Here is a 14274-nt window from a genome sequence, read left to right as displayed (position 1 = left end):
CTCCCACCCGCTCCAAGGGGAGGCGGGATCAGGAGGATCCGGGCTGGAGGGTGAGGTCCAGGGAGGCGTGGGTGGCACGCCGAGGACCCTGTGTGGGTGCGAGTGTGTGTGTGTGTGTGTGTCGCTCGGGTCCACGCTCACACACACACCCACACGCCCACACTCCCGCTCTGCACCCTTGGCCACCAGGAACCTCGCAGAGTTCAGCCCGCTCGCCAGTCCCCACCCACTTGGTCGAGCCTTCGGTAGGACCCTGGCTCTGTATATAAATAGATACCCACGCAGATGCCTAGCAGCTAGCAAGTCCTTTTAACCTCTCTGTTAAGATGTATCCTGGTTTCAAAAATGTTAAAATTTGGAGAAAGGAGTATGCATACAAATGGGGGAAATACAGAATTTCGAGTACAATTGAGGACTACTGCAGAAGTGTTTGTAACAGGCAATTTTGGAAAAACAGAACAAAACTCAAATACATCCTCTGTCTCTTCCTCCCCTGTCATTTGAGCAGGTAGATCGCTCCACAGTGACCAGGTCCAGTGTATCTGGGACCCCCAAATCAGTCCTAGCTCCCTGGAAAGGAAGCCGACCCAACTTTTTGAAGTTTGGGGGGAAGGGTATGTGTTAAAGGGCATCTCCTTTTTTCAGCTGTGACTGGTGCAGAGCAGGGGGCTGCATCCTGCCGACTGGAGCATGTGGGAAATACTCTGCTTCTAAATATATAAAAACTAAATGTCTTGTTACCAAAGTGGAGAAATATATGAAACGGTTAATGACAGAGAAGCTTCTTTTAGAAGATGCCCCTTCTCACTACTCCCAGACATGCCTCCCTTGGACTGACGACAGGCAGGGTGGCCTCCTACTCACCAGATCCGCCTCGGACGCTGGTAGGACCGGAGATGGGGGCCTGAGAGCGCTCGCTCTTGAGGCTTTCAGCTCCAGAGGGTCTGTTTGGAGGAGGACTGGTAACAGATTTTGTTCTTTCCCAGCCTTCTACAGACAAACCACATTCCCAAGCAAAACAATCATTCTTCAAAAGACGCCCAACGTTCACGTCGGCCTCTGGACTGGAAGTGGGTCTTCTCCAAATTCCCAAGGAGAAGCAGCCAGGGCGGGTCTGCTGCTCCTGATCAACCAACGCAGCCTTTCCTCGCAGTACCTCTCGGAGCCAGGCTCTGGGCGCCGCAAAGGGAGAGGTTCCCTGAACCCGCTTCCCGCACACCTAGGCTAGGATACATCTCGTAGGAGGCGGCTTCAGTGCTGGGGCAGCAGCGGCCAGGTCCTCCGGCGCCTCGCCTCCTGAGCTGCAGTCCCATGTCTCCCAGCCCCCAGCCTCGGGCGCGCCCCCGCAGTTGCCCGCACCACCAGTCGCCTCAGCACAGGCCCCATTAGCCGAAAGCCAGCCTCCCGGCAGCCCGGTCACCACACCCACCACCGCTGGTAGCTCTCCGCTGCTGCTCGCTCACTGCCGAGCGCTCTCCGCTGGGGTGGGGGCATGCTCCGAGCTGCTCCCACCCCTGGAGTGTGCCCACTGCCCAGAGCTCTCCCTCCCTCTGCCACCGGCTTGGGAAGCTGGCCTCGTTGCCGGGGCTACAAAGCCAGCATCCCGCAATGGCCGCTATGGGTGTTGCCACCTTTGTAGCGGAGTGATGGTTAATTTGCATACTACCCTTTTATTAGATAGGATAAGGTGTCCCCAACAATGTATACATACACTTTGAATAATTATAAAGGCAGTGTTTATTAAAAAACATTTCAAAATTGAGCTATCAGCTGTTAAAGTGTGTATATATTTTTGGGGGGACATTCTGTAGAACCACAGTATGTAACTTTTGGGGACTGGCTTTTATAACTCAGCATAATTTTCATCCAGGTTGTGGCAGAGATGAATGTTTCATTCCTTTTATTGCTTAGCAGTAATTCCACAGTATGAAGATACCATAATTTATTTAACCATTCATTCAATGAAGGACATCTGGGTGGTTTCGAGTTAGGTGCAATTATGAATAAAATCACTAAAAATATACATGAACAGGTCTCCTTGTGATTGTAAATTCATTTCTATGAGATAAAAACCCAAGAGTGTCAATATCAGGTCATATGGCAGTTGCACATATAAAGTGTTACTTTTTTTTTAATAGGAGAAAACAACCAAGTTTATTGCACATGTACATACAGGGTTCCATAAGAATATGGGAACCAAAGAGTATTTGGGCAATTTGGGGTTTGAGCTAAGGATAAAGAACAGGGGAGGTCCAGGTTTGGAACTCCAAAGGAGAGGAAGGCAATTTATATGGAGATGAAAAGCAAATGTTTGATAAACAAATGTTTGCTGGGCCATCTTTAACAAGGGACAGAGGACTTTCATCAAAGTCCTCTGGAGGGGCCTTGGTGGGTTCCTCCCTGTCCATCACACTGAAGTCATATCAAACTATAGTTGTCTACGATGATAGCTCCCTTCTTTTTTAAAATTTATTTTTATTGTTGAAAATATTACAGATTTCCCCCTTTTTTCTCCAACTGACCCCCTCAATCTCGCACCCACCCCCAGGCCCTCATATACTAAGTGTTTTAAGAAACTGCCAAACAGGTTTTCAGAGTGGCTGCACCACTTCAAATTCCCATCAGCAAATCTGAGTGACCCTGCTTCTCCACAGCATGTGTTCTCACTTTTTAAAAACTCTTAGCTATTCTGATATGCATGTAAGTGATATCTTGTTCTGGTTTTAATTTACATTTCCCTGATGGCTAATAATGTTAAACAATTTTCCTTGTGCTTATTTACCATCTATATTTTTTTCAATGAAACATCTATTCATGCCTTTGCCCATGGTGTAATTAGATGATATGCATTTTTTTAATGTTGAATTTTGAAAGATCTTTTATACATTTTAGATACTAGTTCTTTGTTGGAGATGAGGTTTGGCAAATATTTTCTCTCACTCAGTAGTTTATCTTTTCTTCATCTTAACAAGGCCTTGTACACAGCAAAAGTTTTTAATTTTGATGAAATCTAATTTTCAATTTTCCCTTTATGGATTATACCTTTGGTGTCAAATCTAAGAACTCTGCCTAGCCCTAGATCCTGATTTTCTGTGTTTCCTTTCTAAAATTTCATTTTGCATTGTACATTTGGTTCCATGATTCATTTTGAGTTAATTTTTTATGAGATGTGAGACTTAGGTTGAGTATTATTATTATTACTATTATTATTATTATTATTATTATTATTATTATTATTCGAGGCCTGGCGCACGAAATTCATGCGTGGGTACGGTCCCTAGGCCTGGCCCAGGATCAGGGCCATCTTCCCCACCTGCCCACAGCCCGCCCCGCCCCCCGCTGCCACCCACCCCCGGTTGCCATTCACCATTGGGTGATCGGTGCCTGATGGCTGGGGGAAGGGACCAAGAGGTCAGCTCTTCCTACCCGCTCGCTGGCCCCACCCCCGCTGCGGGTGGCCATCAGGCAATCGGAGCCTGCGGCGGGGGAAAGAGACTAAGAGGTGGTCAGTGAACCTCATAGTGACTGGTCCAGCAGTTGTTCTGGTGTTAGGGTCAATTTGCATATTACCTTTTTATTATATAGGATAGAAGCCTGGTGCACAGGTGGGGACTGGCTGGCCTGTCCTGAAGGGGGCCCCAGATTGGGATGTGGGGGTCCCCACTGGGGGCGGGGCCAGCTGGGGCGAGGGTTTGCAGGCCGGCCCCACCCCTGATCAGAATGGGGGTCCCTGCTGGGGGTGGGCCCAGCCTGGACGAGGGGCCACAGGCCGTTTGCAGGCCACCCACACCCCCGGCTTTGTCAGGAAGGACATCTGGAATGAAGTCTGGTCTATCCGGTCTAATTAGAATATTACCCTTTTATTAGTATAGCTTATTATTACTATTTGTCTATGGATGAGTGTCCAATAGCACCAATACCATTTGTTGAAAAGGCACTTTCCTCCACTGAATTGCTTTTGCATCTCTGTCAAAATTTAACTGGGCATTTTTATATGGGTCTACATTTGTATTCCCTATTCTGTTTCACTGATATATGCACCTATCTATTCATCAATACTGTACAGTCTTGATTATTGTAGTTATACAATAAGTCTTGAAATCAGGTAGACTGAGTCTTCTCACTTAAAAAAATATTTTAAGCTATTCCAGTTTTTTGTGAGTGAATGTAAATGATGTTGTATTTGTAATGTCATTGTTCACATGTTCAATGCTAATACATAGAAATACAACTAATTTTTATATTTATCTTCTTGCAACCTGTTGAACTACGTCTTAGTTCTAAGAGGTGTTTTTGTGTGTGTGTGTATTTCTTGGGATTTCCTATGTAGACAAATATTCCATCTGAAAATAGAAACAGTTTATTTCATCCTTTCTAATCTATATGCAATTTCTTTTGCTTGACTTACTGAACTGGCTAAAACTTCGAGTACTATGATAGTGATCTCCTTTAAGTGGTCCCTGATCTTAAGGGGAAAATACTACCTTTCATCACCGTTAAGCATAATGTTAGCTGTTGAAGTTATTTTTCTGAGGGTTTTAAAAATAACACGAGTGCTGAATTTTGTCAAATGCTTTTTCTCCACTGATTAATTTGATTACATAGGTTTTTTTTTTAGTTTGTTAATGTGGTGGATTACATTGATTTTGGAACACTAAGCCAGCCTTGCAACCCTGAAATAAACCCCACTTGGTGACTATATACATAACTTTTTACATATTGCTGAGTTCTATTTGCTAATATTTTAAGAATTTTTATATTCATATATTGTGTAGTTTTTCTTTTCAGTAGTATCTTTGGTTAGTTTTTTGAGTAATACTAGTTTTAATTCCTCCTCTTCTATTTTCTGGAGAGATTGTGTGGAATTGCTGTTAAATATTGTTTAAATGGTAGAATTCTCTGGTAAAACTACCTGGACCTGGAGACTTCTTTTTGGAGGAGCTTTAAAATTACAAATTCAATCTCCTTAACAGATTAGAGGGCTATTCACATTACTTATTTCATACTAGAGGCCCGGTACATGAATTCATGCACACTGAAAGGAAATTAGAAGAAATATTTTAATATCACTATTCACCCTTTCTGTATAATAGAAGTGTCAACCAAATTCATGATTGACAATGACAGATCAAACACACGCATGCGATTGGTGCCAGTGAGAGCTTTATATATATAGAGAGAGAGAAACTTGTAGTTTCTGATGTAGCTAAGCTTTTTCCAGCCCAGTGAAGCACCCTTCTCTTTCAGGTAATTGTCAGCGAAACGGCAATAAATATCAACACGAAGCATATTATTATTGTAGATCACGGAGGAAGAACAAAGGGTAAAATATTTAACTGCAGCAATGTTTGACTATATTCTGCATAGTGAGAAAACCTGAAGTCATTTTCAAGGTCGATGATTTCTTACTTCTTTTCAGTCGGGTCAAGTTTCTAAACTTTCTAAATACCTATTTTCTGACTAATGAAAAGAAAATAGGATTTAACCGAGTCTCCTATCCACCTACTCCAGGACTTCTGTGAGGATCAAATGAGATGAGACACTGGAAAATGTTCACAGACATTTGGTTAAAGTGTAAAATGTTTGCACCTGGCTATAAAGCAAGTTATGTTCCTGGGCTGAAGAAACTCCAAGGAGGCTAGATACTAAGGAGAGGAAGCCAGGCATTGCTATGTGATGTCATTACCTGGCACCCACGGTCACTGTTTCTGAGCTGGGCTGGGCTGTGGGCCACATTTTGTGCCACGGGTTCTCAACAGCATCGGCTGTGATTTGGTGGGGTGTAGCTCCAAGGTGGTGGCGGGGCCTGTGTTGCACTTGGGGGAAGCCGAGTGTTGCTTTGTGGGTGCCAGGTCTGTGGTGTTGTTTCTCTGTAAATGGCCAGTACATGTCACAGAAGCTCCTGCATTGAGCGACTGCCCCTAGTGGTCAGTGCACGTCATAGCAACCAGTCAGAGGGTTGGACACTTAGCATATTAGCCTTTTATATATATAGATTGGGTTAGATATGATAACTTGTATTTTTGAGGAAATTGTTTATTTTGTTTAAGTTGTCAAATTTACATGTGTATAGTTATTTATAGTATTCCCTAATTATTCTTTTGATGTTTGAAGAGTTTGTAGTGGCATCACATATTTTAGTCTTAATAATGATCAACTGTGTCTTCTTTCTTTTTCTAGGGCACTTATTTTTTCCTCTGGCCCATGCAGTCTGCTGCTAAGCCCATCCACTGAGGTTTTTTATTAGTACTAGAGGCCTGGTGCACGAATTTCGTGCACGGGGGGGGGGGGGAGGTGTCCCTCAGCTCAGCCTGCACCCTCTCCAATCTGGGACCCCTCTCACAATCCAGGACTGCTGGCTCCCAACTGCTCACCTGCCTGCCTTCCTGATCGCCCCTAACCGCTTCTGCCTGCCAGCCTGATCACCCGCTAACCACTCCCCTGCCAGCCTGATTGATGTCTAACTGCTCCTCTGCCAGCCTGTTTGCCCCCAACTTCCCTCCTCTGCAGGCCTGGTCACCCCTAACTGCCCTCCCCTGCAGGCCTGGTCCCTCCCAACTGCCCTCCCCTGCTCGCCATCTTATGTCCACATGGGGGCAGGATCTTTGACCACATGGGGGCAACCATCTTATGTGTTGGAGTGATGGTCAATCTGCATATTATTCTTTTATTAGCTAGGATAGAGGCCTGGTGCATGGGTGGGGACCAGCTGGTTTGCCCTGAAGGGTGTCCCGGATCAGGGTGGGGGTTCCCTTGGGGTGTGGGGCGGCCTGAGCAAGGGGTCTGTGGTGGTTTGTAGGCCGGCCACGCCCCCTGGTGACCCAAGCAGAGGCCCTGGTATCTGGGATTTATTTATCTTCTACAGTTGAAACTTTGTAGCCTGGAGCGGAGCCAAGCTTTCTGCTCACTCCGTGGCGGCAGCCATTTCTCTTGGGATTTATTTATCTTCTATAATTGAAACTTTGTAGCTTTAAGAGAAGGCCTGGGCCGGCCAGGGTGTGCAGAAAGCTTGGCTTCCTCCATCACCGGGGAAACCCAAGCCTCCCTCCTGCTCTCTCCATCGCTGTAGCCATCTTGATTGGGTTAATTTGCATACTCACTCCTGATTGGCTGGTGGGCATGGCTTGTGGATGCAGCAGAGTGATGGTTAATTTCCATATTACTCTTTTATTAGATAGGATTTTGGTTATTCTCTAGGTTCAAATTTAGCCACATGGTTTTTATTTAAATCTTCCATTCCCTTGAGGAGACTTTCTATTTCTTCGCTGAGATATTGTTTTCATTTGTTTGAAGTGTGTTCATAATTGCTCACTGAAGCATTTTCATGACTGCTTTAAAATATTTGTCAGGTAATTCTAAAACCTGTCAACTCTATGTTGACATTTATTGATTGTCTTTTCTCATTTAAGATTTCCTGTTTCTCTAATGAATGATTTTCTATTGAAATCTGTATATTTGGGGTATCATGTTATGAGACCCTGGATCTCACTAAGTCTTTGGTTTTTAGCTGGCTTCTTCTAATACCACTCTGGCAGAAGGGAGAGATGCCACCTCATCACTGTCAGGTGGAGGCAGAAGTCCAGGTTCCCCTGGACTTAATTCCTGAGAGGGGTGGGAGGCTCTCCCCATTACTCCTTAGCAGGGTTGGGAGTCCTGGCTCCCCACTAGGTTTCCACTGATACTACCCACTTAGCTGGGTACAGCAAAAGTGCTTCCTTACTATTCCCCACATGGCATCCAGACACCACGAGGGTGGGGGTGTGGACATCCATACTACATGGTAGTGAAAAGTTCTGACTCTCCACTAGGCCTCCTCTGATACTACCCAAGTGGGAAAGGGAAGTGTTTCTTACTGTGGATCGGACAAAAGTCCTGGCTCTCCCATATGGTCAGCACTGATTTTGCCTGTTGGAATGAAAGTCTTGGCTCCCTACTCAGCCTCTGACATCACACAGGAGGGAGGGTGAGGGACTCATTACAACCTGGCAAAGGTAGAAATGGAGTCTTCACTTGGCCCTTGCAGGCATGACTGAAGGTCGGTACAGTCTCCTCCATGGTGTTGGGCTGGAGTAGGCGTGATTACAGTCGAACAGTTTTGGTCTTGCTAGGCAGCCCCTTTCCCGGTCCTCTAGCTAGAGAGAGCAAACTCCGTGAGAGCTTTTTTGTATGTGCCTGTTGGTGTGTCCAGGTTGTCAGCTTCTTTAGCTCAAGTTGGTATATAAGGGGGGGGGCGGGGGGAGGGCGGGAAACAAAACCACCAAACCTCAGGGAACTCATCATAAGTTGTTCCTTGGGTGCCAAAGTCCCTAAAACCACTCAGTCTTCCTCTCTCTACCTTTCAGAGTCTTATTATGTTTTCTGTACATATCATTTCCATAGTTTTTAGTTGGACTTACCTGGAAGAATAGGGAAAAATACATCTACTCCATCTACCTACAAAAGAAGTCCTCAACTTGTTTTTTAAACAAGTTCTTTTAATAACATTAAGCATTTTTATAACTATAACCTGTTTCTTTGTGGCTGGGTTCTGATCTATTCCAATGAAACATAACTTTATTTGATTACTAAATTACAATTTGCTATCTGTCACCTTGCACTTTAGCATTTGTATTTTCTGGATTCTCTCCCTTTAAAATAAAACTACTCAATGAATGGGACTCATTTCCACCATCACCACCACCTTTCAATAGCTATGTTTGGTTTGAATCTGAACAAATGTAAGGAAAAGACTAAGTAAATATTATCAATTCTTAAGACATTTATAAAAGCAGTGGTAACTGTTGGGAAGCATGGGACTTGGTTGAAAGTCTGTAAGGAATCTCTGAAGGGCCGGGGGCCTCTAGGAGGACCTTGCCAAAGGCGGTAGCCCCTGCCTTGACTTTCTTTTCCAAACTAGTCCAAACCTTCAGGTGTTTTGCTAAAATCTCTGTTTAATCTTTTAGACCCAACTTGTAGAAGAATGTGCTTTCTCAAGGATACTTACCCTGCTTATTGTATCTAGAGGTTAATTTTATTCAAGCTGTTTTGACAATAAAAGCCTAAGGAGGCAGGTGAACAGGGCTTTTTGCTCCTAAAGCAAAACAGCTCCTTAGCCTCTCTTGCACAGAAATGTGTGTCAGAGTAATCATTCATCCGTCGCTCAGGGTCTGCCAGTCAGCCCCAGCAGGTAATGTTTTAAAATATTCATTTTCAAAGATGTTTAATAATTTAAGATCTCATAAAACTCTAGCTCAAACAAAGACATTTTGAGTAATTATTATGTGTAACTTGACACAATTTTGTATTCCATTCACCTACTGATATTTTCTTATATTATATTCAAGCATTTAACCAAAATATATTGGTCACCACTCTTCTTTTGAAACTTTCTGAGAAAGTGATATATCAAAGCAATGCTTTCTCAGACTTTTCTACCACATAACCCAAGTATGAAGAAGCCCAGAGAAATCAAAGTAGAACAGTCTACTCAATCTTAAGTTTCCTGATTAATCCTTAAAACTCAGAGGAATAGTACTAGCAATGATATATCCACATTTAATTTTAAAAAAATTTCCCTCAGAAATATCAATATCAAAAGAAACAATTTGATAGAACAAAAAAGGAAGATATGTAACATTCTTGCCATGATTTCTATACCCCTGACCCACCTAGACCTCAGTCTGAGTGGCATTCTATTAGAGAACAATTCTCTAATACACTGTATAAAATAGCAATCCCACATGTACCTCTCTTGGCATCCATGACATGCTTTGTCAAAATTTTCTTCATAATACTTACTATAAAATGAAAATTTATGCTTATATGATTATCTACTCTTCCCCACTACAACATGAGCTCCTTAAAAGCAAAAACTCTATATTTGGTTTACTGCTGTATTCCCAGTACCTAGAACAGTGCCAAACATATTCAGCATTCAATAAATATTTGTTGAATATTTAATAAACAAATAAAATCATACAAGTCCTCACTTTTATTTCTTACATAAGAAAGCAAATTCCTATGTTTTACATATTTCAGAATGTCCATCTATGATATAATATTAAAGTTTTAAAATTCACCTATTTCAGCTTTCCTACTCCTGATAAACATTTTATTCTAACATGTAGCCAATAAAAATTTATTCTTTAAGAGCTTGAAATTTTTATCCCCTATTTTAATGATCTCTATGTTTATTTGCATAAGTTTAAAAAATTCCCTAGAAGTCTTATAAATTCTTTGCATAATATTTAGCTGGGAAATGAGAAGAAAGATGTAAAATATAGGCAGAAGAAGCTGTGAGTGGATGGGTATTAAGAAACAAATCAGGTGATATTGCAGATGACACCACCAGCTTTGCTAATGGAACGTGTGAGAAATAACATGATTGTAATTCCATCTTTTCCACTGATTGCTGAAGGTTGATTACCAAACTGACTAGACCAGTGGTTGGCAAACTCATTAGTCAACAGAGCCAAATATCAACAGTACAACGATTGAAATTACTTTTGAGAGCCAAAAACCGACTTCTGCGCATGGGCCACGAAGTTTCTTTTTTTTTTTTTTTTAAATTTCTTTATTGATTAAGGTGTCACATATTTGTCCTCATCCCCCCATTCCCATCCCACACCCCTCCCCACGGATGCCCCAACCCCCTGTTGAACTAACTTAACCATTGGTTAGGCTCATATGCATGCACACAAGTCCTTTGGTTGATCTCTCCCCCCTCCCCCCACCCTCCCCTATCCTCCCTCTGAGGCCCGATAGTCCGATCAATGCCTCCTTGTTTCTGGTTCTGTTCTTGTTCATCAGTCTATGTTGTTCATCATTTCCCCTAGATGAGCGAGATCATGTGTCACTAGAGATATATGAACTGAATGTGAGATGAGCAATAATAGTTATGCTGACAGGCAAATGAATCAGTCTGTAGTGAGTTTCTTTCTGGACCAACAGTTCTTTTGAGACCCAATATCAATGTCCACCAGTTCCTTATGTGTACATGTCGGCACTGACCCCTCAGCTCTGGATGGTGGACAAATGGTGGTAATGCAGGTTCGATTCCCTCTGGTTGGGTCTCGGCCGGACCCAGGGGCACGGCTTCATCCAGACCCAGGGACACGTGGCCTCACCTGGATCCAGGTGCGTGCGGCTTCCCCCGGACCCGGGATCCAGCCTCACCCGGATCCAGGGGCACGTGGCCATGAAGTTTCAATCGCACTGTACGTGTGCGCCCACGTGTGGTATTTTGTGGAAGAGCCACACTCAAGGGGCCAAAGAGCCACATGTGGCTCGCGACCTGTGGTTTGCCAACCACTGGACTAGACATATCTTCCTTTCCATGTCTTGGTTACTGAACTACACAAATTAAGAATGTCTGCTTACTTTGGATTACTAAACTGACAAACTCTAGACCTGCTCTATCTAATTCAATAGTCACTAGCCACATGTGGCTACTGACACTTGAAAATGTTGCTAGAATGACTGAGGAACTACATTTTTAAACTTTTATTTAATTTCCACTTAAATGTAGAAGCAGCACTGAACACAAACTTTATTGTTTTGGTAGAACTACACTGCACTTTAACTGGTACACTGCATAACTTACATTGTATTTAGTAGTACACATGTGGTTCTTACTCTTTTAATGCAGCTACCAGAAAATTTTAAGCAAGATATGTGGCTTGCATCATACTTCTATTGGACAGCACTACTCTAGAATAATGGTCCACAACTGGGGACAATTTTGTCTCCCAAGAGACATCTGGCAATATCTAGAAACAATTTGGGTTGTCACAACTTAGGAGTTACTTGGCATCGAGTGAGTAGAGGTGAGGGATGTTACTAAACATCTTACAATGCATGAGATAACTTGTTTGGGAAACAAAACATACCTAACCACCACCAGCACCAAACCCACCTCATTTCTCTTATCAGAATGCAACTGAGAAAAGTATCCAGACCACAGGAAGTAATGAGGGAGATGATATGGATGACCTGGTGGTTGATGTTAACACAAAAAGCTTTTGTAGAAGATGAAGAATTTGTTATCATAGAAGGCTGGTAATATTTTAAAAGGCAAAAACAAAAGGATGAGAAATACATTTTCTTTTTTTATTGTCTAAAGTTTTACATATGTCTCCTTTTCCCCTGCTTGATCCCCCCGACCCCCCAACCATTCCCTCAACAGGCAAGCCCCCACCGCCCCAGTATCTGTGTCCACTGGTTATGCTAGTATGCATGCATACAAGTCCTTTGGCTGCTCTCTACCCCGCCCCCGCCCCCCCCCGCCATTTGTCTCTGGATCTATTCTTATTCATCAAATTATGTTGATCATTATATTCCACATATGAGAGAGATCATGTGATAATTATCTTTCTCTGACTGGCTTATTTCGCTTAGCATAATGCTCTCCAGTTCCATCCATGCTGTTGCAAATGGTAAAAGTTCCTTCTTTTTATAGCAGCGTAGTATTCCATTGTGTAGATGAACCACAGTTTTTTAATCCACTCATCTGCTGATGGGCACTTAGGTTGTTTCCAAATCTTAGCTATTGTAAATTGTGCCGCTATGAACATAGGGGTGCATATATCCTTTCTGATTGGTGTTTCTGATTTCTTGGGATATAGTCCTAGAAGTGGGATTACTGGGTCAAATGGGGGTTCCATTTTTAGTTTTTTGAGGAAACTCCATACTGTCTTCCACAGTGGCTGCACCAGTCTGCATATAGACCAATGGAACAGAACAGAGAACCCAGAAATTGACCCAAGCAAGCCATTATGCTCAATTAATATTTGACAAAGGAGGCAAGAGCATACAATGGAGAAATACATTTTCTTTTACTGTTTGTGTAAAGGAAAAAACTACTATCAACAACATGCATATGAGAGTGAGTGACAAGTCTCAGGCTAGTGAGGACTGGAAATCTATATAATAAAAGCCCAAGCGACCATTATGGCGGAATGACCAGAACGACCAGTCACTATGATACGTACTGACCATCAGGGCACAGACGCTCAATGCAGGAGCTGCCCCCTGGTGGCCTGTGCACTGTCACAGAGGGAGTGCCACTCAGCCAGGAGCCAGGGTCATGACTGGTGAGCGCAGTTGCCATGGTGGAGCCTCTCCCGACTCCATGAGAGCACTACCAAGCAGTCGCAGCAGGTGCAGCGGGCTGGGATGAGCGCGAGCGGCCTGGTGCCTGGCCCCGATGTGGGTTCCTGCCTGGCTACCTGTCACTTGGCACACTGCTACATCCCCTGAGGGGTCCCAGACTGCAAGAGGGATGTCTGACTGCCAGCTTAGGCCTGATCCTGGTGCCATTCTCTGTAGAAGGCAGTCAGTCTGAACAACTCAGTGATGCAGGGAAGCACAGGGAACTCAGGGTGAGCCTGCCTCCACACTTCACTTACCTACTTGATGGTGTTCGCAGGACAGACCATGTGGCCCAGCCCAGCAGGCCGTGCAGCAGCATAAGGCCATCCAGCCATAAGCCAGCAGACGGCCATCTCCCAAGGGGTCCCGAATGCAAGACAGTGCAGGCTGAGCTGAGGGACCCTCCTCCCCCAGTGCATGAATTTCGTGCACTGGGCCTCTAGTAATGTAATAATTTAGAGAAGGAGGTCCTGAGGACTTAAGCTAAGGATAATGCAGCTCAGAAAGAACAAATGGAATAATTATCCCTTAATATTTTGAAAGCATTTTTTCTTTAAACATCCTAATCATATACAGCATATAAATATATGTGCAGGATGATAAATAAGAATTATGATGTATTTACATTTTTATGTAGATAAAGATTTTCTTATTAATCAATAGTGCCACATAAGAACAAGGCTCAAGCTAAGGTTGAAAAAGGATTTTAGGTATACATTACCTTTCTGTGTCAAGTGCCTCTTCATTTTTCATCCATCTAATGGTTGGAAGAGGAAGTCCCGAAGCAACACATGGCAATACTGCACTCTGACCAATGATTTTGACTAGGGAAGAAGGTTGTTTCAAAAATACCAAGTTTGATGTGACTTCGGAACCTAAGAAAAAAAAATTTTTTAAATCAAAGATAATGATTAAGAAAGCACTTTACAACTTCAATGATGAAAATGACAAATTCATAATCAGTCTGTATGGTTTTATATAGTAAAATATTTTAAGCAAATTGAAACCAGAAAATTTCATTTAAATGAGCAAACATCCTATCTAATAAAGAGGAGATATGCAAATTGACCGTCACTCCGCGACACAGATGGTGACGCCTACAGCCACAAGATGGTGGCGCCCAATTCCATCAGCCCCGCCGCTGGA

General features: G+C 43.3%; 1 protein-coding gene across 12 annotated transcripts in view; it reads right to left on the bottom strand.

Annotated features, from left to right (window-relative positions):
* NEO1 (neogenin 1) overlaps window positions 1-14274 on the bottom strand; it is a 377465-nt gene that overhangs the window by 246143 nt on the left and 117048 nt on the right. For all 12 annotated transcript variants that reach the window (XM_079767544.1, XM_079767540.1, XM_079767550.1 and 9 more), the window contains one exon: window positions 13850-14003. In XM_079767544.1, the coding sequence (XP_079623670.1) occupies window positions 13850-14003 (154 nt within the window). The remainder of the gene's footprint in view (window positions 1-13849; window positions 14004-14274) is intronic.

This window comes from Cnephaeus nilssonii (genome assembly GCF_951640355.1).
Source record: "Cnephaeus nilssonii genome assembly, chromosome: 4".
Lineage (NCBI taxonomy): Eukaryota > Metazoa > Chordata > Mammalia > Chiroptera > Vespertilionidae > Cnephaeus > Cnephaeus nilssonii.
Note: the sequence above shows the minus strand (reverse complement) of the source record. Positions and strands in the feature narration are given on the sequence as shown.